The sequence below is a fragment of the Rattus rattus genome, chromosome 5 (genome assembly GCF_011064425.1).
Source record: "Rattus rattus isolate New Zealand chromosome 5, Rrattus_CSIRO_v1, whole genome shotgun sequence".
Classification (NCBI taxonomy): Eukaryota; Metazoa; Chordata; class Mammalia; order Rodentia; family Muridae; genus Rattus; species Rattus rattus.
Genome location: NC_046158.1, coordinates 56114890 through 56139310, shown reverse-complemented (window position 1 = coordinate 56139310; position 24421 = coordinate 56114890). Strand labels below are relative to the sequence as shown.

Genomic DNA, 24421 nt, shown 5'->3' with positions numbered 1-24421 from the left:
AGAACTAAAAATGGTATTTAATGAATAATGGGACCCTGGGAAAATTTTTTTTAAATCTTAGTAACAAGATAAAGATAAAAATAGTACGTAAAAACATAGTAAGCAGTATTGTTTGCAGCAATATATACGCAAGTTAAGAGAAAGGAGTGGGGGGCAGTAAAAAGCAACCTGAAGATACAATTCAGGCAACAAAAGCAAGAATAAACTAAATTCAAAAAGAATACAAGGAGAGATATAACAAGATCAGAGATGAAATAGAACACTAAAAAAAGATTAAACAAAAAAGTCTTCTCAAAAATTAAACACAACTGGAAAAATATGTTAGCTAGACTAAGCAAGAAGAGAAAACCCAAATAAAACCAAAGAGGAAATACAACATACTGCAAGAAACACCACAGAAGTGGGAAAATGTATGTAACCATTAATAAACACCATACATAATAAACAGACCATAAAGACAGAGAAAACCTTAACTATCCAAGAATATTTAGTTCATATATAACTATGCCCTATGCCTTCATATATACCTGGGCGCATGCATACTCGCTCACTCACACATAATTGGTCAACCCCTCCCCCTTCCCTCCCTCTTCCCACCCCCCCCCCTCTCCCCCTCTCTCTCTCTCTCTCTCTCTCTCTCTCTCTCTCTCTCTCTCTCTCTCTCTCTCTCGTGTGTGTGTGTGTGTGTGTGTGTGTGTGTGTGTTTAATAATTCACTGTTGATCTGAATTTAATTTTAAGTAAAATCTCATTTATCTTACCACCTTGGACTTAGAAGCAGCCTTCATAGAATTTAAAAGACAAAAATCAGAAGGTCAAATCCCTAAGGAGAGACTGTATCCTAGCTGGAAAAGTGTAGTCATGTTTATATAAGTCAACTTTATGCCTTTAAATTGAATAAGGGAGTCGTCTGAGAGAAACTTTTCCTACAAGAATCTTAATTCTAGCTTTTGTTGTCTCTGTGCCAGCTGCATTAGCCTCCCACAACAGCCCTAAGCAACCCACTGGTGTGTAGGTCAGGTCTCTTGGCTCATCTGTAATTATATACTCACGTGTGTGTGTGTGTGTGTGTGTGTGTGTGTGTGTGTGAGAGAGAGAGAGAGAGAGAGAGAGAGAGAGAGAGAGAGAGAGACCTTGACCTCTGCCTGTTCTACAACAATGCATGACTTCTTACTGAAGTTAACTAATTCTAGGAGTAAACCTGGTTTGGTATTGTTGTTTGAAAGATAAAACCATTTTATAAGCATTTTTATTACTTCCTTAACTAAAACAAATAACTTCACATTCACAAAAACATATTACAATATTGATACCTTATACCCTTTTAAAATTATAAAAGATCTTGGAATGATAGAATAAAGATGTATAATTTCACAGCCATAAAGAATTCTTCCACAGTTCTGACAATAGCTATAAACCAGAGATCCATACCCAAATGTCTCTATGGTATGAAAAACACAATTAAATTCATTAAGACAATATAAGAGATAAAGGTGTTTGTCATTCTCAAAGTCACAGATGCTGATTCTGCTATACTATTTCATTCATCAAACTATGGCAAGCTATTTCAAATGTATGTCCCTTTCTAACAGTCACCTCAACCTCAGGGATAAGCAATGGCTGCAGCACAAACCACATTCATATGCCAGCTTCACTGCTCTCACCCCGCAGCAACTGAATCAATGATTAGTTGAATAAATTAACAAAATTAACACATAAAAGTTATACACTATATAAACCAACTTAACAGAAACTACATAATCATTCTCAATACTGAAACAGCTTTTGACAAAGTTTAAGAACACACTGTTTCATAACACAAGTACTGGTGACACTAGGAACTGATGAAACATAGATCAAAATAATAAAGACTACATACAAACCTACAGCCAACATCACACTAAACAGAAACAAACTCAGAAGACTGCTTCTATGCCCGCTCTTATTTAATACAGTACTCTAAGTCTGAGCTAGAAAGACACAAAAATTTTTAAAATAGGAAAGTCAAACTATTCCCACTTGCAGATGTGATCTTACACTTAAAAGACTAAAAAGACTAAAAGATACAAACATTTAAAAGAGTTGCCTAGATAGCAATGACCCCTCAGAGAAAGAAAAAAAGAATTTCATGCACATTAATTCGAAAAAAAAAAGTAAAAGAGAAAAAACCTAAATGAAGCCGAGAATATACCTAGCCAAAGTGAAAGTTCTCTACAATGAAAATCTCAAGACACTGAAAAAGAAAATCAAAGATGACACTCGATGACGAAAACCTTCTCATTCTCCTAAACTAGCAGAATTAATATTGTGAAGTTAGCTTTACTGCAAAATATAATCTACATTCTGATGGCATACTTGATGGGTCTAGCAAACTCAATTCAAGTATGTATATGGAACCACAAAACAAAACAAAACAACCGCCATCATCCAAATCGGTCCTGGAGTAATAGTCCAGCTGGAGTAACACGATATCTGACCTCAAGCTATGCTACAATAAGCTCTGGTGATAAAGATATCCTGGTATTGGCGTAAAATCAAACAGATGGTTTGAGCAAAATACGAGGGTTTGGCAATAAACAGACAAAGCTATTGTCACCTAGTCTTTGAGTAAAGTAACAAAAACTACATTGTAAAAAACACAGCCTATTTAACAACTGTCTCCAACAAAACTGGATATCCATGTTCAGGGAATGAAAGAAACCCCTATCATTCACCTTACACAAAAATGAAGGAGCATTAGATCTGAGACCTGACTTAAAACCCTGAAACTACCAGAGAAAAACTACTGCGATTTTGGGAGTCAAGCAAGAACTTTCCATGCGGAAGTATAGTGGCACAGGAATGAGGCAACGGACAGGACTCTATAAAATTAAAGTTCTGAACAGCAAGGCAAAGAGATCCCAGAAGAATGCACACTAGCAAGCCAGAGTAGGGAAAATCTTTATCAGCTATATTTCGGATAGAGATAATACGCAAAATTTAAAAATAACTCCAAAATTAAAATCACCAAGAAAACAAAACAGCAAATCAACCATAAACAGTTTGTTTAAAATTCATCATTTTTAGTCATCAAAAAAAAAATGCATTTTAAAACTATTTTCAAGACAACACTTAACCCCAAACAGAATGGACAAGATATCTGACAACACATGTTGTGAGTATATGGGGAAAAAGCAATCTTTAACTCACTACTTACAGGAGTATTAATTAACTTTCATTATGGAAATTAGTTGGAAGATTCCTTTAAAATCAGAAATGAAACTACTGTACAATATAGCTGTGCCACTCTTAGACAAATGTCAGCAAGGCTCCATGCCCTGCCACCCAGGCATCTGCACACCATGTTTGTCCCTGCCCTATTTACAACAGTAAAGAATGGACCAGTCTGAATGTCCATCAACAAATAACTGAATAATGAAAAAGTGGCACAGACTCAGTAAAATATTATTCAGCTGGAAAAGAAAAAGGAAATAAAATTTTCAGGAAAAAAAAGGACAGACTTGGAAAGTATACTTAAGAGACTGGATCAAAGCTAAGAATGAAAATGTGTCCATCTTCTCTCTCATGTATGTAGCCCTAGTCTACAATGCATACATGCACAGATGAAAGCAGGCATAAGTGTCGATGTTATCTAAAACTTGGAAAGAAGACCAAGGGAGGGTACTGAGGAAAGATGGCCATAGGCAGGAGAGGATGGAGTCATGAAAGAGGATATGCAACTTTTTTTTAAGTTTTCATTCCATAGGTTCTTTTCTTGTAGATATGTAAACTCAACTTTCTGAGGGAGCAAAAACCATTTTTTTTGAGTTCCTAATGAATGAATCACACATGTTAGTCCTTTGAGGCGGTGATGATGAGCGTGTGGCTGCCTTTTTACCTTCACTGACTGCTAACAACAAAGGACTTAGACACAACCTATCATGGGACACATCTGTCACACTGACCCATTTAGAAAACATGATTTAAAAACTGTTTTGGTAGGACAGGCACTGTAATATGAAATCTCCTTTTTCTTCTGCTTAAAACTTATCAAGTCATTCTGTTACAACGTTATATAATATGTAAACTTCATTGTCAGTATAAAGTATGCTTTTGAAAAATTAAAACAGATGCTGGAGATGGCTTAGCAGTTTGGAGAGCCTGCTTCTCTTCCAGAAGACCTATGTTCAATTCCTAGAACCCACAGGGTAGTTCACAACCATTTGTAACTCCAGTGCCAGGGGATCTGATGCCCTCTTCTGTTCTCCAAAGGCACTAGACACACACATGGTACACAGACATACATGTAGGTATGACACCTACACATATACACCAAACTAAGAAAGTGATTTCTCTAGGGAGGAGCTGGACTGGAGCAGAGCACAGGGCAAGTGACCCATAGATGTACTCAATGTAAACAAAGGGAGGACAGGCCAGGTACACAGAGCCAGATAAATAAAAACATTTCTAAAATAAAAATATTTAAAGTTTGCTAGTGAGTAATTGGCTGCACCAAGTCAGATACACACTGGGTTTTTTCCAATGTACACATAACAGTGATAAAATCTAGCTTCAACGATCAATAATACTAAATAGATCAATGCTAATTATACACTAAGAAAACACTTCTGAAAAAAAAAAAAAAAAGCCTAGGATGGAAAGTCACATTATAGGAAAAGGTAACACAACCCGAAAGAGAAAGCTGAAAGGATTACCAGTTAGTTTATGAACATAAAAGGGGGTGTTTAAAACTGTGGTTAACTGAAGGAAGAAGTCAGTACAATTTGAAGGTAACGAGACACTGATGACCAAACAGACCCTGAGCTGTGAGTCCTGTGAGCCAATCTGTTCTGGGATCCTGTATCTGCAACATTGACTTCTAATACAAACACTCCAATTTTATAAGCAACTCACACAAAAAACATACTGCCAGAATGCAGCCACTCATAGACTGATTTTATTTCAAATCACTTGAAAGGGCTGGTGCAATGGCTTGCCAGGGGAAGCATGTGCTTTGTAAGACTGGCAGCATGAGTTCAATCCCCAGAACCCACATAAAGGTGGACGCAAACAACTGATTCCACAAATATGTTGGAGCTGGGCACATGTAACACCACCATTACTCACACACACATACACACACACCCATACACACACACAGTGTTACATCATGAATGTACAAATTTTAAAATATCTATACTGTAAAACATACTCCTCAGATTGTGTTAAACTAATGAATTACCGTTCATGCCCCACCCCCCAACCTCACATAAACACCCCATGCACACATTCACGATTATTTGTAGTGATTTCAAAGAAAATGGCCCCATAGGTTCATATATTTGAATACTTGGTCCTCAGGTGATAAAGGTATGAAAAACAAGAGACTAACAGGCATTAAAAACAGGTTTTTCTTAGAATTCAAAGCTAATAGAAGAGATTAGAAAGGCATATTTCAAATAACAGGTGAAAATCCTATTAACAGAGGTTTGCCTGTAAATAAAACTCACTAGAAAGAAAAAAGAAAACAAACAAAAAAACCCAAAGGGATTCACAGTGGCATTGTGACTGGTGGTGGTAGCAGCAGCAGCGTGCGTGTTTGTGTGAGCACACCCATGCACAGCAGCACATAATAACCCTGCAACCCTCAAATTAACTACAAGATTTCATGATGAAAGAGTGAAAAAGTGCAATTTTGAGGGAAGAAAAGTATTTTTCATAACAAACACTTACAGAATAAAATTGGGCCTGAGGAGATGGCTCAGAGAACACAGCACTCAAGCACGAGACTAAGAGTTTGGGCCCAAGGACCCAAACAGAGAAAGACAAGAGGCCTTGGTAGCTTATCATAGTCCTATCATTCCAAAAAAAGATACAAAGGATTCCCAAGGGTAAGGAGGATAGGTAGGCGAGCCATAGTAGGTTCAGCTAGAGACACTGTCTCACTACAGAATAATAAAGGAAGACACCCAATGTCAACCTCTACAAACACCAGGAATGAACATGGTGCAGACACACATGACAGCAAAGCACCCATACCCATGAAATAAAAATTAAAAAGAGAAACAACCCAACTTTTACAACAAAGAACCCATTTTCAACAAAGATATGAAGATATTTCTATTGTTCTACTGCTAAGACTTAATTTCTCCACAATAACAAGTGGCCAGGACATCATGTTTAAAGGAATAGCTTTTGTTAACTTTTCAAAATACCTTTATTTCTAATTTTTCCTAAGGCCCAGTGACTTAGCCTGAAGTATGCTTATTTAAAAGTAACAGGTCTTAGGAGATGGCTCACAAAGGCTTCCTCCTCAAGCCTAGAGACAGAATTCAAATCTCCAGTGCTCACATAAGACAGGTATGGTGGTTTCAACAATAACCCTAGAGAGAAAGAGTGGTTAAACATTAGGCTCATAGTGGCTCAATGGCTACCTGCTCTACTCAAACAAGTTCCAGGTTCAGTGATAGATCCTGTCTCAAAAATAAAGTAGGTCACTGTTGTAGGTCACAAGGTTCATGGCTGGATGAGACTGATTATTTTTCTCCTCCATAAAATACCTTCCAACACCATGAATGCAAGTCAGTAGAGGGGAAGCTTCTAGCTGGATACTAGCTGGATTTCTCCATTTTCAATGGTTTTAAGTGGTTTCTTCAGCAAAAAAAGACCTAACCATTATGTTTAGCGAGGAGAGGGCAATATGACCAAAATATATTCTATGAAAATTTTTAAAATAATGTCATAAAAATAATTAAGTAAATAAAGCAGAGATGACTCAGCAAGTAAGAACATTTGCAGCTCTTACAGAGGACCTGAATTTGGTTCCCAGCACCCTCATGGGACAGTTTACAGCTCCAAAGGACCAGAAACCTTCTCCTGGCCTTTGCAGGTAACAACACACAGGTACATATGTACATACACACACAAATGTCTGCACATAAACAGACACTACACAACATTTTTTAAATTATCTTTTACTAAATTACTGCTGTTCATCACTGAAGACAGTCTGGACAGGACCTCGCACAAGGAAAGAGCCTAGAGCAGGAGCTGATGTGGCCATGGGGGGTGCTGCTTACTGTCTTGTTTCACAAAGCTTGCTCAGCCTGCTTATAAAACACAGGACCACTGGGCTGTCCCCATCAATCACTAACATAACATAGAAAATGTCCCTTCAAACAGATCTTAGGGAGGCTTTTTCTCAACTTAGGTTCCCTCCTTTCAGAGAGCTCTAGCTTTGTCAGGTTGACATAACCAGCACAATGGGAAAAAAGAAAAGAAAAGGGTAGAGTATGAATTCAGTTTGTCTCTGATCAAGCCTCTTGCCCTAACTCCCAAATTTAATGACACACCAAGGAAATAAAAGATCTTAAATTACTTAGTAGGAAACTAATAAGCAAAATACATACCACAGCAAATTCAGCTCAGTTTCTCTAATAAGAAAGATGCAAACATGAAATAAAATGGAGAAATCTTGAGCTCAAAAGACAGGAAAGCTGTGGTTCTCAACCTTCCTAACATTGAAACCCTTTAATACAGTTTCTCATGTTGTGATGACCCTAACCATAAAACTATTCATCTGCTACTTCTTAACTGCTATGAATTGTAATATAAATATCTTATATCCAAGATATCTGAAAATGAATCCCAATGAAAGAATTCCCAGACAAAGGGAGAAGAACCCTGCATTAAAGTCTCACTAACCAATCTTGATTCACCTGCTTTATATGGATTTTGGCCCAAGTAAGTCTAGAAGCAGCAAAGTCATTCACAGCACATTTGTAATTTTGAATAATGACTAATGAACTATGACCTTGTAGTTAAGTTAAAAGTAGTCTATATCTTTTGAAAAAGAGTCCTACAATATCTACTCTAAAGGGGGCAAGAGGAAGCAATGCTAAAATCTGCTGAGTGACAAGAAGAGTTACAGGGATGGACTGTGGAGATGCAACAGAAGGGGCCAGAGATCGGTGACTACTGCACCCAGACGAAGGCTGCATGAAGTGTTTGTTATGGTGCTCTGTTTCCTTCTGCACCTGTGATAGTTTCCATAAAGGTATTTTTAAAAACTTAAAATGTGCTCTATCGAGGAACAATTCACTTACAACATATTTCAGGGTTAAAAGCAAAAAACAAAATGAATACAATTTAAACAAAGCCCTTTAACAGAAATGCTAATAGCAAACATAAGCAAATTTAACAAAAACGACTTTTAAATTTTTTCAGACATCATACAAATAAAATGAAGAAAGCCTATTTCATAAGTCACATACTAGGGGTTGGGGATTTGGCTCAGTGGTAGAGCGCTTGCCTAGCAACCACAAGGCCCTGGGTTCGGTCCCCAGCTCCGGAAAAAAAAAATAATAATAAGTCACATACTTGCAAACTGCGTTTGCAGTTCAAGTGGGAGATTTTACCTCACTGTGGTAACAGGTAACAGTTGGAGCGTGTGTGTGTGTGTGTGTGTGTGTGTGTGTGTATGTGTGTGTGTGTGTGTATGAAAGAAAAAAATATATATATATATCCCAAATCCAAGGATTAGTCCAATGCTCTAGTATGTAGCAAGGATAAAATCATTAAGCCAATGCTTCTACATTTTACTGCCACTACTTCTTAAGTTTAGAAAACTACGGGAAGCATTAAAAGCCTAAAAACACATGGCCACACACTTATGAAATTCATTTTCTTGGGGACTCTAGATTCTCAACTTAAAAACTAATGTGGGGGAAAAAAGATACATTTGTCAGAAACCTTTTTAATTTTATGTAGCAAAACTATCTAGAAATAATATCTTCAAGAAGGGAAATAATGGTACTTAAAAAAAAAAACTAGGACACGGATGTAAAGGGAAGACCATCATGATGATTTGTGAATAATGGAAAGTAAAACGGAGAGGTAGCAAAATTCATGTTTCCGTAGGTCTTTCATTCAACCCAGAAGATACTCAGTTACACTCCCAAAAGCAATTTCAGTCTAGATATGTCTTTATTTTTCCCCAGACAACCTGGATGTTAAACAGAACGACAAAGTATATTTGCTCTTGGACACTGAAGGAGCAAAAGAGAAAAACAGAAAGAAAAACCTCTTGTGAATGACATACAGCTGGTCAAAATCCCTCCAAACAGGCTGTAACCTCTGACAGTGAGTGAGCATTGCTACTGGGCTCCCTTCCAATCTTTTCCAAAGTTCTGTTACAAAAAGCTGTAAACGTAAAACAACTGTACACAGTAAAAGCCACACAGAGGACCAGATCTTAAGTTCAGAAACTTTTACCACAAACCCATCAAGTTGAACCATTATTAGTGATGCTATTTTAATCACAACTGACATCACAGGTGTCGTATGTAAGCTCAAACTGTTTACGTATAGATCCCTATAAACTGCTACGCCATTAAGAGATGCGACCTCAAAGCAATTCTAAGTCAGCATCGAAACACAATGTAAGGTACATATCTGAGTGATAAGTTTATAAAGTTGGCCTCTCGCTCTGAGAACATTATATCAATTTTGCTTAAGAAAGGAAGGAAGGAAGGAAGGAAGGAAGGAAGGAAGGAAGGAAGGAAGGAAGGAAGGAAGGAAGGACGGACCCAGCTCCTAGTAACATATTAGAATGAAAAAACTTCAATAATTTCTGAGAGCAATTTTTGTACAAAATCATGTTTAAAAGAAATAATTTTTACATAAACTGTGGTACTACTGAAAACAAAACACAATTATGAGGAATCTAATACAAAGCCAACATCTGCAAATGTGGATCTGGCAGCAGTATTAGAAGACACATGCATGTGCTATCAGCTTTAAGCTTCTCCTAAAATTTGGTGCTGACAGTTTTCCCCAACGCAGCACAGAAATTCCTAACTGCACAAAGACTTTTATCAAATTCAAACCCATAAAAACGGACTGCTCGTATAATAACCCAGAGAACAATATGTAGACCTGTCATTTGTGCACAGGAAAGCCATAAGCAGAAAGCCAAAGTTTATTTCCCACTATGAATACATTCAACCCTTTACCTCTGTCCTTACAAGGGGAGAAGAACAAAGAGTTGGTAGCCTTGGGAATGCTTCCTATGAACAAAATCCTTCAGAATGATACTCACTCCCTAAAAAGAAAGGCCAGCACCACTAAGCTAGAGAAAGAAGCCGCCCACCTCCTCCAACTTAACCACTTGAACCTCACTTTGGGCCAAATTCTAAAACCATGCAGTACCAACATTTTGGATACTTTCACAGAAGACAAAGGAATACACTTACAATAAATACCCCAAAACCCACAAACTCTGAATACTTTTTCATCAGGTTTTCAAACAGTATTGTTTGAAAGAGATAAAGCTTACTTTTAAATCAGAAGTTAGCTAAGATGTATGCCTGACTGACTCTTTCACATACACCATATTACATCTTTTAGATTTCTCAACAACTCTTAGATTTTTTTCAAATTTAAACCAAAAGAAGTTAGTTATCCACTTAGGATATAAACAAAACACTGTATTAAGAAGTTATTGAACTGCTAGGCATCCTTCAGTGCCAGGCTGCTACTCAACTACTTATTACTCTTAGAAAGAATGACGTCATCTATCCTAGGCAGTCATGTTTTTGTGGCAGAGAAATTGGTCTCTCATGGAATTCCCATGAACTCTCTCTCACACTTACACAGTCACCTTACAGTTTGCTAGCCACAGCTGTGAAACCAATTTTTTCTTATTTCCAGACCGAAACACTTAAATCTAGCACATGACTCCTTCAAGTCTCTTGATCAGACACATGTTCCAAGTGGCAGAGCCACAGGATGGAAGCATGGATCTCAGTTTGCATGAGAAGAGCAACAATGAAGTGTCCCTGGGCCACTTCTGAGTAAGAAATGTACTTTCTATGCTGAGCCAGCAACTCATCTAAGCTTCTCTGTAATGGCACCACAGCTATCAGGATTTGGTGTTTCTCTCTACAGTCTAATTGCAGTAAATTGCTTCAAGACAATAAATATTTGAAAATAATATACCTTGTATGTATTAAAGGACATATTTTCTATGTAATTTTATATATCTAGAATGAACAGAAAAATTAAGACAGTATTTTAAAAGCAAAGTGAGAAAATAATCCAGTATAAAGACCTTTAAAATACCCTAATAAATAGTTACACTCTAAGAGTAAAGAACTCTAAATCCATTTTTTTCTAGTAAACATACAAGATATGAATCAACAAACAAACCCCAGTAATCCAAAACTAGCAACTGAGAGAGTGGAACCCACTACGAGGCAATGTAGCTATGATCACCACAGTGAAGAGCTGAAGCCACCCTGGGCAGCACTTACTTATGCACATGCTGTGTTCCAAGCCCTTGGAAAGCTCAGATTCTGGTAAGGTTGGCACAAAATAACTTGGTAGCAAAGCCTAATTATGAGCTGGTCTTAAATTACTTATTCTTTCTACTCATCCCACTTAGTACGAATATGCACGTCTTTAGTGTAGAAATATTCATATTGTGATTATGGAGTACTGTCTCAAGTAAACATAAAACATAGTAATCACATCCTACTACATTTCCAAAACCTGGCAATTCACGCACCGCGAAACCTAACGGGACCCAATGGCTAACCTAAAGAAGTATGAAACTGCAGCAATGGGATGCCAATCAAGCAGACTAGTGTTTTAATAATGAAAACAAAAAGCAAATGAAAACAAATGGCTTTCTTGCTTGTGTACACTTCAGTTAGTGTAAAACTGAACCTGGGTGATTCCTCAATGGTATATGAGAACCTCACACATGCTAAGCAAGCACTCTACCACTGACCACTATCTCTGGCCCTGCATACTTCTCCCTTACGTTCCTTACTATTCCTTAGAGCACCATAGATAAACCAGCCTAAAGCCAAACCATGCCAATAAATAGTACTATCAGCAGCTATGAGACCTAAAAGAAACACTACTAAAAGCACTTCTGAGCTCCAAAGCTGTGATTTAACAGGCACTCACGGTATCAATCCCTGTGGCGGCTTCATCATACATTGTAATAATTGTAATATAAGACACACACTAATACAGGACTAGCAAGAGATGGGGGCATCAGTTAGGAAAGAATCATAAGTGAAAACAGTCAAAAGCAAACTGTCCCCTGACTTAGGAGCTGAGTGCAGGAATCGGTATCTACAATGTCCCTCCCAGCATTACTAGTCACTAATGCTTTTGTTCTGATCATCCCTGGGGTGGCGGGAAGGGTGTCTTGTGTCTTTACAGGGGCTGTAATAGCAGCACCTCCATCCAGCATCTACCCTCTCAATCTAGTAGCCTTCTTCCTCAATTCTCAAGGACAATGCTATCTCTAGGCACTGGCAACTGTTCTTGAGGGGTAGGGGGTGAGGTTTAGGCACTGCCCCAACATAAAACCACTGATTAAGAGGCAAACGAAAAATATTAAAAGTGTAATACAATTTATACTCTAGATTCTAAACCTCTCGAAAAACGTCTGAATGTATTTTCCTGTTGAAAGACATGGAAAGAAAGAAAATAATCATACTTTATTCTCTAAACCTGGGCCTGATTATTATAGTTGTAGTTGTAGATGTTGTTATTGTTATTGTAGTTTATTACTACTTGTTATTACTATTGTAGTATTATTACTACTGTAATAATAATGATGATGATGATGATAATGTCATTCTAAATCTGAACATCCAAGTAAATCTCATTTTTTTTAACAAACACAGTACATCTGCTGTTACACAGTCACATTCAAGATGAGAATATGGTATAGACTACCAAACAGTTGAGTGAAGAGAACACAATTTACAGCATGTAACTTTTCAAAAGTACTTATTGTTCCCACCTACTTCCTGACATTATCTGAATGGCACATGAACAGATACTAAGAAAACCATGACTTTGCAGGGGTACTCTTTCAGGTACTCCTCTGGGAACAGAAATATCTTTAGTCTTACAGCAATCCAAGTCCTTCTGTACTGGTTTACATGCAAAAAGTAAGATTACTGTCAATTCCAATTTCTTCTTATAATCAAATAAAAAAATGACAGCTTAGAATTATTTCAGAATAATCATCTTATACTGAGTAGCAGGGCAGGACCTGCACCCAGATAAAACTGATTAGTTCTATACTAGGACTTTTCAAACCTTAACACACACATCTTCAAATCTTGTTTAATTCAAGGCTATGACTCCATACTTCTGGCAGAGGATCAGGGAGAAAAAAGTAAGGTGGGGTGGGGACAGCACTCTGTACTTCTCACAATTCTACAATGATGCCTGGGCTTCTGGTCTGCAGCTCACTTAGCAAAGGTCTAATCTACCATGAAAAGCAGTTTAAGTAACCTTCAGAAGGTGGTAGAAGAAAAGCCCAGATTGAGTTTAGGAACAAGTGAGGAGTTACCAGCTTCTCATTCACAACTTAGGTCTCCAGTTTTACTTTTCTTCAGGGGTAAGTTGTCAAAATTTGTAAACACCTGCTTTTAGGTTTTACCAGGAAAATATCATTATAAACTTCTACCCCAATTAGGCATTTCCCACATCCAAAAACTAAACCAATATCCTAAGTGTTTGCATACTGATAGATTCTATCTAAACACGCTAAAGAACACTTTAGAAGCATACATTTAAACTTGTTTGTACAGATAAGAGAAATTAGGGACTATAGAAGCATAGCCCCTTTCTAAACTCGGAGTCTCTACAAGCTGTGCCTGTAAGACAACGTCACCCTGGTCACATCACTCCACGGTCACATCAACAGGGTTCTCCAAACACAGAGCAACACACACAACTTTCTTTCAACATCACTGGCATATGATTACTTATAGCCTACTCTGAAGCCTGGATGGCAAAACTCTAAATGTAAGCCAGTAAGTAAATAGTGCATCAGTGGGCTAATCTTCATGGGCAACCTGCTTGGTTTGAAGTCACCTAGAAGACGCCTCTGGCCATGGCTGTGAGGGTTTCTTAAGAGAACTGGGAAGGGAGTCCTACCCTGCAGCAGCATCTCATAATTCCAAAGCGGAAACACAATTGAATCACCGGACATAACACCTTTATCAACGTTCTTACTACCAGGAAAAAGAAGGCATCTACCAACCTGCCATCGAGCTTAAGGGCATGCAATTCAACAGTTAAATCAATACCTGATCACTCTGGGTGATTAGACCTAACTGAACAATGCTAAATAAAGGGGAAATTCAAGAAAAATTTTCCTAGCCTGAGGAATTTGCCTTTTTCCCACAAATTTCCCTGCATTTTCCTCAACTGTTTTCCCCTGAGATACAGAGATATATGCTAGCCTAAATAAAAAGTAAATTTAAAGCATACAATTTCTATTAAGCCTTACAGTAAACATTTAAACACCTGTGAATTTTGAGAACACAGTGGTGGTATTCTTTCCCAGATCTGACATAAAGGTGAAATAATAATAATAATAATAATAATAATAATAATAATAATAATGATAATGATAATACAAATTTAGGCTTCTCTGTCAAAATTCAACATTGCCTGCATTAAAACAATCTGCAAAGTTCCTACCCAGTAAGGAGTAGACCTTCCACACAAAATTAGACATAACTAAGTATCTGGTCTCTACAAGTAAGGCATATAAGAGAAGAAAGCCTAACTTCAAAGTGCTAAGAAACACTTTATAATGCCCACTTTTTCCCAATTCCTTATACAGCTGCAAAGGAAGTCAGACAGTACGGAATGGAGAACTGAAAGGCATCACCTGCAATACTGACAGTTACCAAGCCCAGCGAGGAAAACAGGCACAACTGCTGTGTACAAGCAGGAGCCAAGCCTCACGCTTCCACCGGTCTAACTGCCAAATGCCTAGCGCTATCTCATGGGCTGATACACAAAAGAAAAATTCAGGATAAATAAAGCTCTCTGCACCATGGAAAGGTTCTATTTTCTCTAAAGTAATTCTTGGTGACCTTGTGGAAACATGCTGGGTTTAATGTACAAGCTGTTTTCATCACTACTAGAGCTCTGCTTCAAGGGCATTCAACACATCTACCACCCTCTGTACACCTGATTTATTCTTGTCCCCTGCATTTTGCTATCTGCAGAAAAATCAACTACCTTTATGTTTGATCTTACACACAATTTTTAAACAGCAGAGATTTTCCTCTGGTCTATACATCTTTCATACTGAAAGAAATAAGTATGTGTGTTGTAAATTAAGTTATTCTTTCAGAGAGCAAACAACTTGACCTTCTTAAATGAACACAGATTCCACAGACCACTTTGGAGGGTGGACAGAAATACCTCAATGTACTTATTTTTAAAGCAGCAAAAATGTAGCATTAGTCATTCATAATTAGTTGTATATTTTCTAAAAACTAAAAAGAGTAAAAACAATTTTAATTTTACTTTTACTTTATTAAACATAGCCACAATATTATCACTTCAACATGTAAAAGCAAAATTTTATACTCTGCTAAGCTTTTAAAATCCAGTACATATATCACACTTTTAGCATGTTATTTGAACTAGCCGCAAGCAAAGCCATCACTAGCTACATGTGGCTAGTGGCTACTGTATTGGACAGACAGGTCATAAGTTAATCCTGTAAGGTTAGACATACCTACTTTTAATAAGTGAAATTATTAATCCATTGGAAATGCAGAATCAGATCACCTTATCAACAGATCTGATTTAACATATACAGTAAGGTCAATGATTATATTTGTGCTTACAGATGACTTCAGAGATCTGTCTGACCAACACAAGCAACTACAGAATTTGTAACAGAAATAGAGTAAACAGTGAGGAATTTTCCTACCAAACTGTAGCATGACTTCAACTGTACCAGCAACTTTCTCTATGCAAATTATTTAAAATTTATCTCTAAATTTGATCTATTTCATAAGCCATATAATCACTGTTCAAAAATTAAAAAAGTAACAGAGAATGAAACACATGACAAAAAAAAAAAAGCAACCATTAGCTGCTTGGGTTCCAGTGAAATTCTTCCCATAATTACAACTTACTTACTATTTACTAAGAATTTTCGCCAGTAATTAGGACAACTGCTTAGAATGTAAATAATTCCAACAATCCATCCTCCAAAAAACAACTGAAACCCATTGTTTAGCACATAAAATTTACCCTTAAGGCAAGTTACTCAATAAACTAAAAAAAAAAAAAAACAGCTATACTCTTGTTTACTGCATTTACATTTTCTAACACTGCATTCAGCAATTTCTAAATTTGGAAAGTCAGCTCAGATTGCACACAAACAGTTCTTTAAGGCTTAAAATTTTAGAAATCACTGAAATATGGTTGTGAACAAAAATGCTCTACAGACACACAAGCAAAATCAGCACCATCACACTAATTTCAAAAGCACAAAATCCTGTACTCACAAGCGCACAATGTGTACATGCCAGAGTCTCTTTTCTCCCCTTTTTACTTAGTTAATGTAGTTAGTGCACTTTTAGTTGGTGCACTTCAAAAGATAAAAGGAAACAAATGCAGCCAGCTTCTTGGGCTGTAACGTTGGTTAATGCGCGATCATTCATCCCCGAATATTTCTCCACAACTCACAATCCAAACAACAGAATTTATTTCTTACCTGCAGTTAGGAGGAGGATCAAGGGTGATCTCAGCTAGCTCCTTCTGAATTCTGTTAGTGAAATGAGAACAAACCAAAAGGATCTGAGGTAGTCTACAGAGCAACCGGGGAATTACACTGCCCTCTACCACCATGCAGTTAAATGCAAGGCTGGCTTTGCCTTCAGTAATGCTAACATGGCTGCTTCCTCTTTGTTCTCAGAGGCATAACCCAAATCCCTTAGCAGAAACTTTGCGGCTCTTTTTCTCACGTGCAACTGTAAATAAGTGAGTCATTTACACCTGATTCGGGAAATAGCCCCTTCTGACTACTCAGTGAAGGATATATAATCTATTAAAAAACATTTTTTACCAAAGAAATTCTCTTTTCAAGCTTATATGCAAATGAGACAAAAAGGGAGGAGGAAAAACACCAGAGAATTTGACAATGACTTCAAGTCACTTTTTACTGAGCTAAAAATTAATAGACTGCTACAAGAGCATATTAATGATTTGGGTAATATTTTAGCTCTCAGAAAAGTTTAAAATTTGTAAATATCTTTGCCAATGAAAATTTCAAAGTAGCATTCATATTAGCTATGAGTGTGTCTTCTCTGATTTTAGATACACCTTTAAGGGTCAATAAATCTGCAGTGGGGAAGAAGATAGATAAATATATAAGCAAAAGGCAACTGGCTGATTTTCTTCAAATTCAGGGTATTTTTCAAAACTCGGAACATGTTTAATATGTTCCTCCACAAGATTACAACAAATTGGACATTTCAGATTATTTCAAATACTGTTCCTGGTTAATAAAATATTCTAAAGCTGTTAGCATTTGAGTGATCATTAAAGTTTGAATCACAATAAAAATGTAACATTTGATCAGTTTTTACATTTTTCTTCCTTCATTTATGTCCTACGAAAATCAACGAAACACCTGTCCTGGGTAAAGTGGACACATTTCATCTTAATCACTGGTTTCTCTGGACATCCCAACACTGCTACCACTTGGGAGTTCCACTGGCAGAATCTTTCCAGTCACCACAGAAAATTAAAGCCAATCGTGAACAAATGATCTTTCACTTTGGACTCAGAAATGTTCCCCCTGTTGTTAGACTGTCAAGCTCATGCAGTGCTAGAGTGAGGAGGAGGAGGAGGAAGGATGGGGTGTTTTCAGTCACTGGGTAGCACCTAAAATGGTTAACTGGCCACATGTGAGTTGTATTTGCCCTCACAAGAAGGTGGAATAACAATAACGCACCCATGGCTACGCCTGTGCTGCAAGACTTCAGTCCTCTTCCTACAAATTGTAAGCCAAATTTAAGCACACTTTTAAGAGCTGCCTTCCACTATAGCCAAGCCTGGTATTGACCAATTTTCTGGTAAATATTGTCATTTCTGACCATTCAATTTTATGGAGAGAAACACTGCTGGTCTCTAGATTTGTCAATTTCACCCAAGCATGACTCACAAAAGGAAATCTCTCCAATGGACCATCTAATTTGGGTTCGCCAAATTTCCCTTGCCAACTCCTTCATCCGTCAAAATGAGCCCCAGCTCTTCTGGAGACGATCCTCGAGTTACCATACCATAGTACAGAACAAAGTACACTTGCTTTAAAGTCAATAGTGCTAGGAAAACTGTATGTGTGTGTGTATACATACACACACACACACACATACACACACACACACACACACACACACACACACACACGCCACATGCAGAATGACAGCTCACTCAAGTTCAAATACGTTTGATGGAGAAGTATTTCTGAACTACTGCCACTGAAGTTAAGCCAACAAAAGCAACCAATGGGAGGGAAGTCAAGCTGACAATGTGAGTCCTCCCTTGTAGACATTACCTTTTAGCACTAGTGGATAACTTAGCAGTCGTTTTGCTAGAGAGTTTGGTGTTTTTCTTCTGCTGGGTGGCAGAAGGTTTTCTTTCTTCCTGTTCCTCAGGCTCTGGAGCGGCAGGGTCTCGCTGGTCTGCATCTGAACTACCACTGCTGGTGCTGGGGCTCTCATCATCGGACCTTTGCCTATCACTGGACATCTTGGTGAAGTTATCTCTGGGAAAAACTTCTAAGGAGAAAAGGGACCCATAGAGAAATATTAGATCTTTAAAAAAAAAAAAGAAAAGAAAAGAAAAAAGAAAGCAAGCAAGCCCAGCAGCATGCTCCTCTCTCAATAAGCACCTTTGAGAGTACCTCATTGAAAAGGATTCGAAAGTCCCTGTAATTATTACGGTACAGCAAGGTTACAGGGAGCCTGGCATGTATTATAATGCAGTCGTTGAGGGATTTACCAAATGCAAGTTAGAAAACCCACTCACATTTTTCCCCATCCCTTAGACAATCTATCAATTGTCTACTTTCTCAGAAGGCATGAAACAGATTTGCCAGGGAACTTGGGCAACGGGCATTAATAACATATGACAACTGTAAATAACAGATCTCGCTGAGAATGTTCAGAAGTCACTAATACCGTCTAAATATTTACAGGCTGACACCGGTCTGAGCTACCAAATCCTCCTTCCCAGAGGGAAACATACCCTGTTAGTCGCCCATATGCTTATTTACGGTGGCGGGTCCTCCCGTGCGCACCGAAAGCCTTTGAACACAGCACTCGAATTAAAAAAAAAAAAAAAAAAATTCAACTGGCAGCCACCCCACAGGCGTCCCCACGGCCGGCGGCGAGGCTTCACCGAGCCAAGCCCGAGCTGCCACCCAGGGAAGGGCAGGATCCAAACTGCACCTTCTGCAAAGCTCCCGGTGCCATCGACGTTCCCCGCTCAATTCCTCCCTCACCGACCGACATTTTGTCAAAAAAAAAAAAAAATCCGCAAAGCGGCCAAAAGCCCGAGGGCAAAACAAACAAACAAACAAAAGCCCTCCCCCACCCCGCACCCCCAGAAGTGCAACAAATTGGCGCCGCCCGCCCTGGGGCGAGCGCTGGGCCACGCAGCTCCCCGGTCCTTTGTGGGGAGGGCCGCGCAGGGGACCGCGCCACTGCGCCCGCCCGCCCGCCCGCCTGCCGGGGATGCGGGACCCGCCGCCCCGCGCCGCTGACTGACGAGCGCGGCTGACTGAGGAGCGCGGCGCCCGGCGCGAACAAAGCTGCCGCCCCGCCCCGCCGCCCCCCGCGGGCCCCGGCCCCGCCGCCTTACCTCGGCCGCCCGCCCGGCCCGCTCGTGCGCCGCTACGCTGTGGGGAGGGAGGCGCCGAGGAACCTTCCTTGAGGAAATGGGGCAGCCTGGGGGGGGACCGGGGGGGGAAAAAAGCCGCCGCCGAGGCTCCGGCCCGGGGTGTGGAACATCGAAAGTCGCAGGCGGCCGTGCAGTGCCGCGCTGCGGCGGAGGGTGGCGCCGCCCGCGCTCCGGGAGCCACGGTGGGTGGGCGCTCCGCCGGCCGAGGCGCAGGGACGCGGGAGCCCCCGCGCGCTCAGCCTCCGCCGCCCCGCTCGGCTCCGCTCGGCTCCTCCCGGTCGCGCAGTCAGCAAGTTCCGAGCGGGCGGGCGGGCGGGTGAGCGAGCGAGCGAGCGAGCGGGGAGGGCGGGCGCGGCGGCGGCGGCGGTGCGCGTGCTCGCCGCCTGCCTGACGGAGGGGGCGCGAGCTGCTCCCGCGCGCCCCTGCGCGAGCGCGCTCCCGCCGCGCCTCCTCTCCACCGGGTTGGGGGGTTGGGGAGGTGGGGGCAGATGCGCACGCGTCCGCCCGCGCGCGGCCGGGACAAAGAGCGCGGCGGGGACCGGCGGGCTGGCCCCTGCGCCCTTGGCCGCCGAGCTCGTACTGGAAGAGGAGGAGGAGGAGGCGGGGGCGCGGTCTCGCGGGGCCGCGGGTGGCTTCCGGCCTGAGCCCGCCTCCGGGCCGACGCTGCCCATTGGACTACCCGCCCCCTGAGGTTAGGGCCCGGCGGTTACCCGGGAATCCCGTACCTGAGCGAGAACCCTGGCGCGTGGCTGGGGCTTCCCCGGTGCCCCGAGAGGCAGGAGATGAATGGTGTTATTGAGGAGGCCAGGCACGCAGGCAAAGGAAAGCTGCTTCTGGCCCCTCTGAGCTGAAAGAAGTGTGGCAAGGTAAAGAAAAGTCTTGGGCCCTCAGCGAGGTGGATGGGATTTCGAGACCAAGGGACCAACATCAGCTAATCTCTGGCTCCCATCCTGCAATGTCGCTGCCAAAGGGGACTGCCCTCTGGACGCTTTGAAAACTAAAAAAATTCCAAACTGTTTTTTAAATGTCCCGCTCAAGATGTACAGAGTGGAGTGAGGAAGTTTAGGGGTTGTAACCTGACGGGTCTGGCGGCAGGCTCTGCTTTGCAAGAGAGTCACCACTTAAGGATACAGAAACCATAGAGGGTTCTAAGGCAGTGTCTTCATTAAAAGTTTTAGATAGGGATCCTGAAGGTGGCTTTACTCCTGCCTTTCTTTTTGCAGAATCTTCAAATGGAGGCCACTTTTGCCCCAAGCACAAAATAGACAGAAGTACAGAAACTTCCTGTTTGCAGCTCCTGAGACCACGTTCCGGTGATGGAACCTCAAAGGAATTTGTGCATTCCTCTCCCACAAGTGTCCAGGGGCAGGGGTGCTGGGAGAATGAGTTCACAGAAGAAGCTAGAACAGCAGAGCCATAAGAGATGAGACAATGTGCAAGAGAAAGAAAAAAAAAAGAGTGAGCCAACATACGAGTTTTCCTCCAAATAGGAAAGCTTTGGTAAAAAGGCTACTCGAAACTAAATAAGTCACATCTGTAACTCCAAAGACACCCATTCGGCAAACTTACACAAACGGGTTATATGCTAGTATATGCTAGGCACATAAAACTCCTTCCAAAAGTGTGTCCAGAGCCAAGTCTGCTCACTTCCTGCCAAGAGGTCTAAGTCTGGAAAGAGACCCCATCACTGACATTCACCTGGATGGGAAGAAGGAAGGATATTCCAGTTTGAACAAAGTCGTGTCAGAAGAGAGATAGTGATCTGTTAGTGGATCAATGCCCCAACACTTTGATTTGACTGAATGAAAGGGTTCAGATGGACAGGGTCTGAATCAGAAAACTCCCAACACTACATTAAGGAAAGGGCTCTAGAGCAGCAGCCTGCCAGTTTGGGCATTGTTTGGGGAGGCAGCCTTGGCTTCTGAGGGAAATTCAATACCCTAGAAGTAGCCTGAAGTTTATTTGGTGAGTTTGGTTTCATGGAGTCCAGATCGTCAGAATACTTGGGAACTACCAAATTCTTAAGCAGTTGGGAATGCACATATTACTGCTCAGTGTGTAGTTGGGCAGAAAGAAAATAAAGACTGAGAAATGGTGTATTACAGGAGAATGAAAATGGGATTGGAACAATATTGACCACCAATTAAAAAGTAACTGGTTCAGAAGCAGCCTCTCTGTGGAGAGTGGAAACAACTGTATACAAAGTCGAGAAGTGTCCTGTGCTAGGTCCACAGGATCTAGAGAAGTGTTCATTTATGTGAGGACAACCTTTATGTAATAAAAGTTTCTTTAAAGTTAAAAATAAAAAAAACCTAACTATTGGGGCTATTAATGCAGCTTAGAGTTGGTGATGGACTTGAACCAAGAGAAGTTATATTAGGCCAAGCCTGGAGGGACCAGTAGGCCTGGAGAAGTATACACAATAAAGACAACGTTCCTGGCAAAATGTCTGCAAGCTGTTCCGGGAGATCTAGCTCAATAATAGAGTGTTTGCCCACGTGCTCAAAGGCCTGGATTTGATCCCTAGTACAGGGCAAAGGGAAAGCAAAAAATAGAACTTAATAGGCATGGAACAGGTAGTACTTCCCATGTTGTTAAGCCGTGAAGACCATTGAGAGGATCTGTAAGTTTTGAGAGAGGCCTCTGCCACCGTAATACTAAGTCCTCAGCTGCCCCCACCCCCATTAAGTTTACTAACATGGCTGGTCAGGTGCTTTTTCGAGCTGTCCTTCAAATACCATGCTGTTACCCCCCTGACCCAGGAGCGACTCTTACTTTATGAACTGTTTGGATGAGAAGTCCTTCCTCACAAGGCACCCTGCTTTGAACCTTTTCTCGTTGTTTTTGCAATGTCCATGTCTGACGTTCAGATCATCATGATAACCAAGCACTCTAGGTGATATAGAAGTCTAAACTCATGTACATTATCCCCTGAAATACACAGGAGTTTCCCTACAAGGTGCCACAAAAGAGTACCAAGAAACAGACATCAGCTACATGATGACTGCTGTTTCCTCCCTCTCAACTTCCCTCTGTCTCTGTGTGTCTGTCTGTGTGCATCTCTCTCTGTCTCCCCCCGCCTTGGTCCCTCCCTCCCTCCCTCCCATACATACACACTCCCTTCATTAGTATGGGGTCCAGCCAGCCTCTCACAATCCTAAAAGGATCAGAGATAAGAGCAAAGACTCCTAATCCAAGTGCACTGGCTATTACCATGACTGAAAGCCCCTCTCTCCTCTTCCATCAACACTGACTCATCAGAGTATTTTTAATTGTGAGAACAAGTAAGGCACACACCACACCTTCTTAGTTTGGGAGACGCTGTTCCGGAGGCCTTCCCTTGATCTCAGTGTTTTCTAATTACACACCCATTGTCTTTTATTTCTTTGTTTATTTTTCAGTTGCTTAAGAAGTTTCTGAGTTGTGTTATCATGTAACCTAGGATGAGACTTAACAAAACTAAACTCATAGCAACACACACACACACACACACACACACACACACACACACACCCCAGATATAAAATACAAACTTGCTAATCTACACTGGATCTAGGGTGGGTTTAGTGTAATTTCTTTTCACCCTGTATCTTCCCTCTATGTGCTTTTCTTCACCTCTTTCCTTTTTCCTTTTTCCTTTTTCTTTTGGCTCTCGCTGGTACTTTGCAATCACTTGTACCCTTCAGGCCCTAAACTTTTCTCTTTCTATCCCTATTCAGTGAACGGGATTTGTTTCTTGGGGAGTCGGGTCAACCCAGCCGTACTTTACCAGGCTCTACCTGCCAAGAGTCTGAACCCCTGAAGTCCTGTGGACTGCTTCTCATCTGGGGTTCTCTGCAGGACCTACGTGTGGAACCCACTGCAGGGCTGAGATCAAAGGGTGGGAATGCCCGTAGGCCTGGGCTTGGCTTCACAGGCTTTAGAAAGGTGATCAGTTCTTGCTTTGTTTCTTTGAGATAAATGAGGACTGCTTAGTCCTGAAAGAACCTTTTAAGGAATTAAGATCCTCCACAGTGAACACCTCAAGGCGTGAGAGAGCTGTGAAAGAGGAACAACTGTAAGGATATGTGTTTTACTTATTAGAGAAAAAAAAAAATGAACTGTGCTAGTAGGAGGAAAGGTGGGAGGGAGACAGAGCAGAAGGAGGCGAAAGGGGAAGAAACTCAGGAAAGGGGAGAAATGGATGAGAAAAGTAAAGGATTGAGAAGGGGAGGGAACTCTTCCAGGACGTGGTACAAATTCAGCAAACAGTGCATCGTGGTAGACAAAACACAAAAACCCTAAACTGAGATACTGCTCATTAAAAAAAAAAAAAATTCATGATTAAATTCTGGCAAGTTGAGTTTTTAAGTTCCCTTTGTCCATTTTCAGAGGTGATGAAGATTGGTTAGGAAAACAGTGGTGCCAGGGTGTAGTTTTTCTGGGTCTTAGTTATACAGCCCTGACTGACCTGGAACTCACAAAGCTCTGCCTGCTTCTGTCTCCTGAGTGCTCAGTGAGGAGGTCTGTTTCACCTCGTCCAGCCCAGTTTGGGGGTTTTAACAGAAACCTTAACTGTACTCAGACCTTTCAACCAGATCTCTCCATTTTAAGAAAGGCATCTTGCCAGACATGGTGACTCATGAAAGTTCATGGCTAGCCTAAGCAAGACCCCGCATCAGAAGATGGAAAAGGGGAGAGGGAAAGGA

General features: G+C 40.8%; 1 protein-coding gene and 1 long non-coding RNA gene across 3 annotated transcripts in view; one reads left to right on the top strand and one right to left on the bottom strand.

The window, feature by feature from the left end:
- Positions 1–20298, bottom strand: part of Ube2e3 (ubiquitin conjugating enzyme E2 E3) — a 57528-nt gene extending 37230 nt beyond the window's left edge. Inside the window, exons 1-3 of one of the 2 annotated variants that reach the window (XM_032903552.1) lie at positions 19695–20298; positions 18388–18610; positions 16543–16593 (exon numbers count right to left, since the gene is read on the bottom strand). In XM_032903552.1, the coding sequence (XP_032759443.1) occupies positions 16543–16593; positions 18388–18581 (245 nt within the window). In that variant the 5' untranslated portion in view covers positions 18582–18610; positions 19695–20298. Of the gene's footprint in view, positions 1–16542; positions 16594–18387; positions 18611–19079; positions 19343–19694 lie in introns of those variants that run through there. The other variant, XM_032903553.1, reaches the window with a different exon arrangement.
- Positions 20299–20379: 81 nt separating this feature from the next.
- LOC116901558 lies at positions 20380–22173 on the top strand. The gene is made up of 2 exons (XR_004388006.1): positions 20380–20599; positions 20957–22173. It is a non-coding gene; the product is annotated as an uncharacterized LOC116901558 (long non-coding RNA).
- The last annotated feature ends 2248 nt before the right edge of the window (positions 22174–24421 follow it).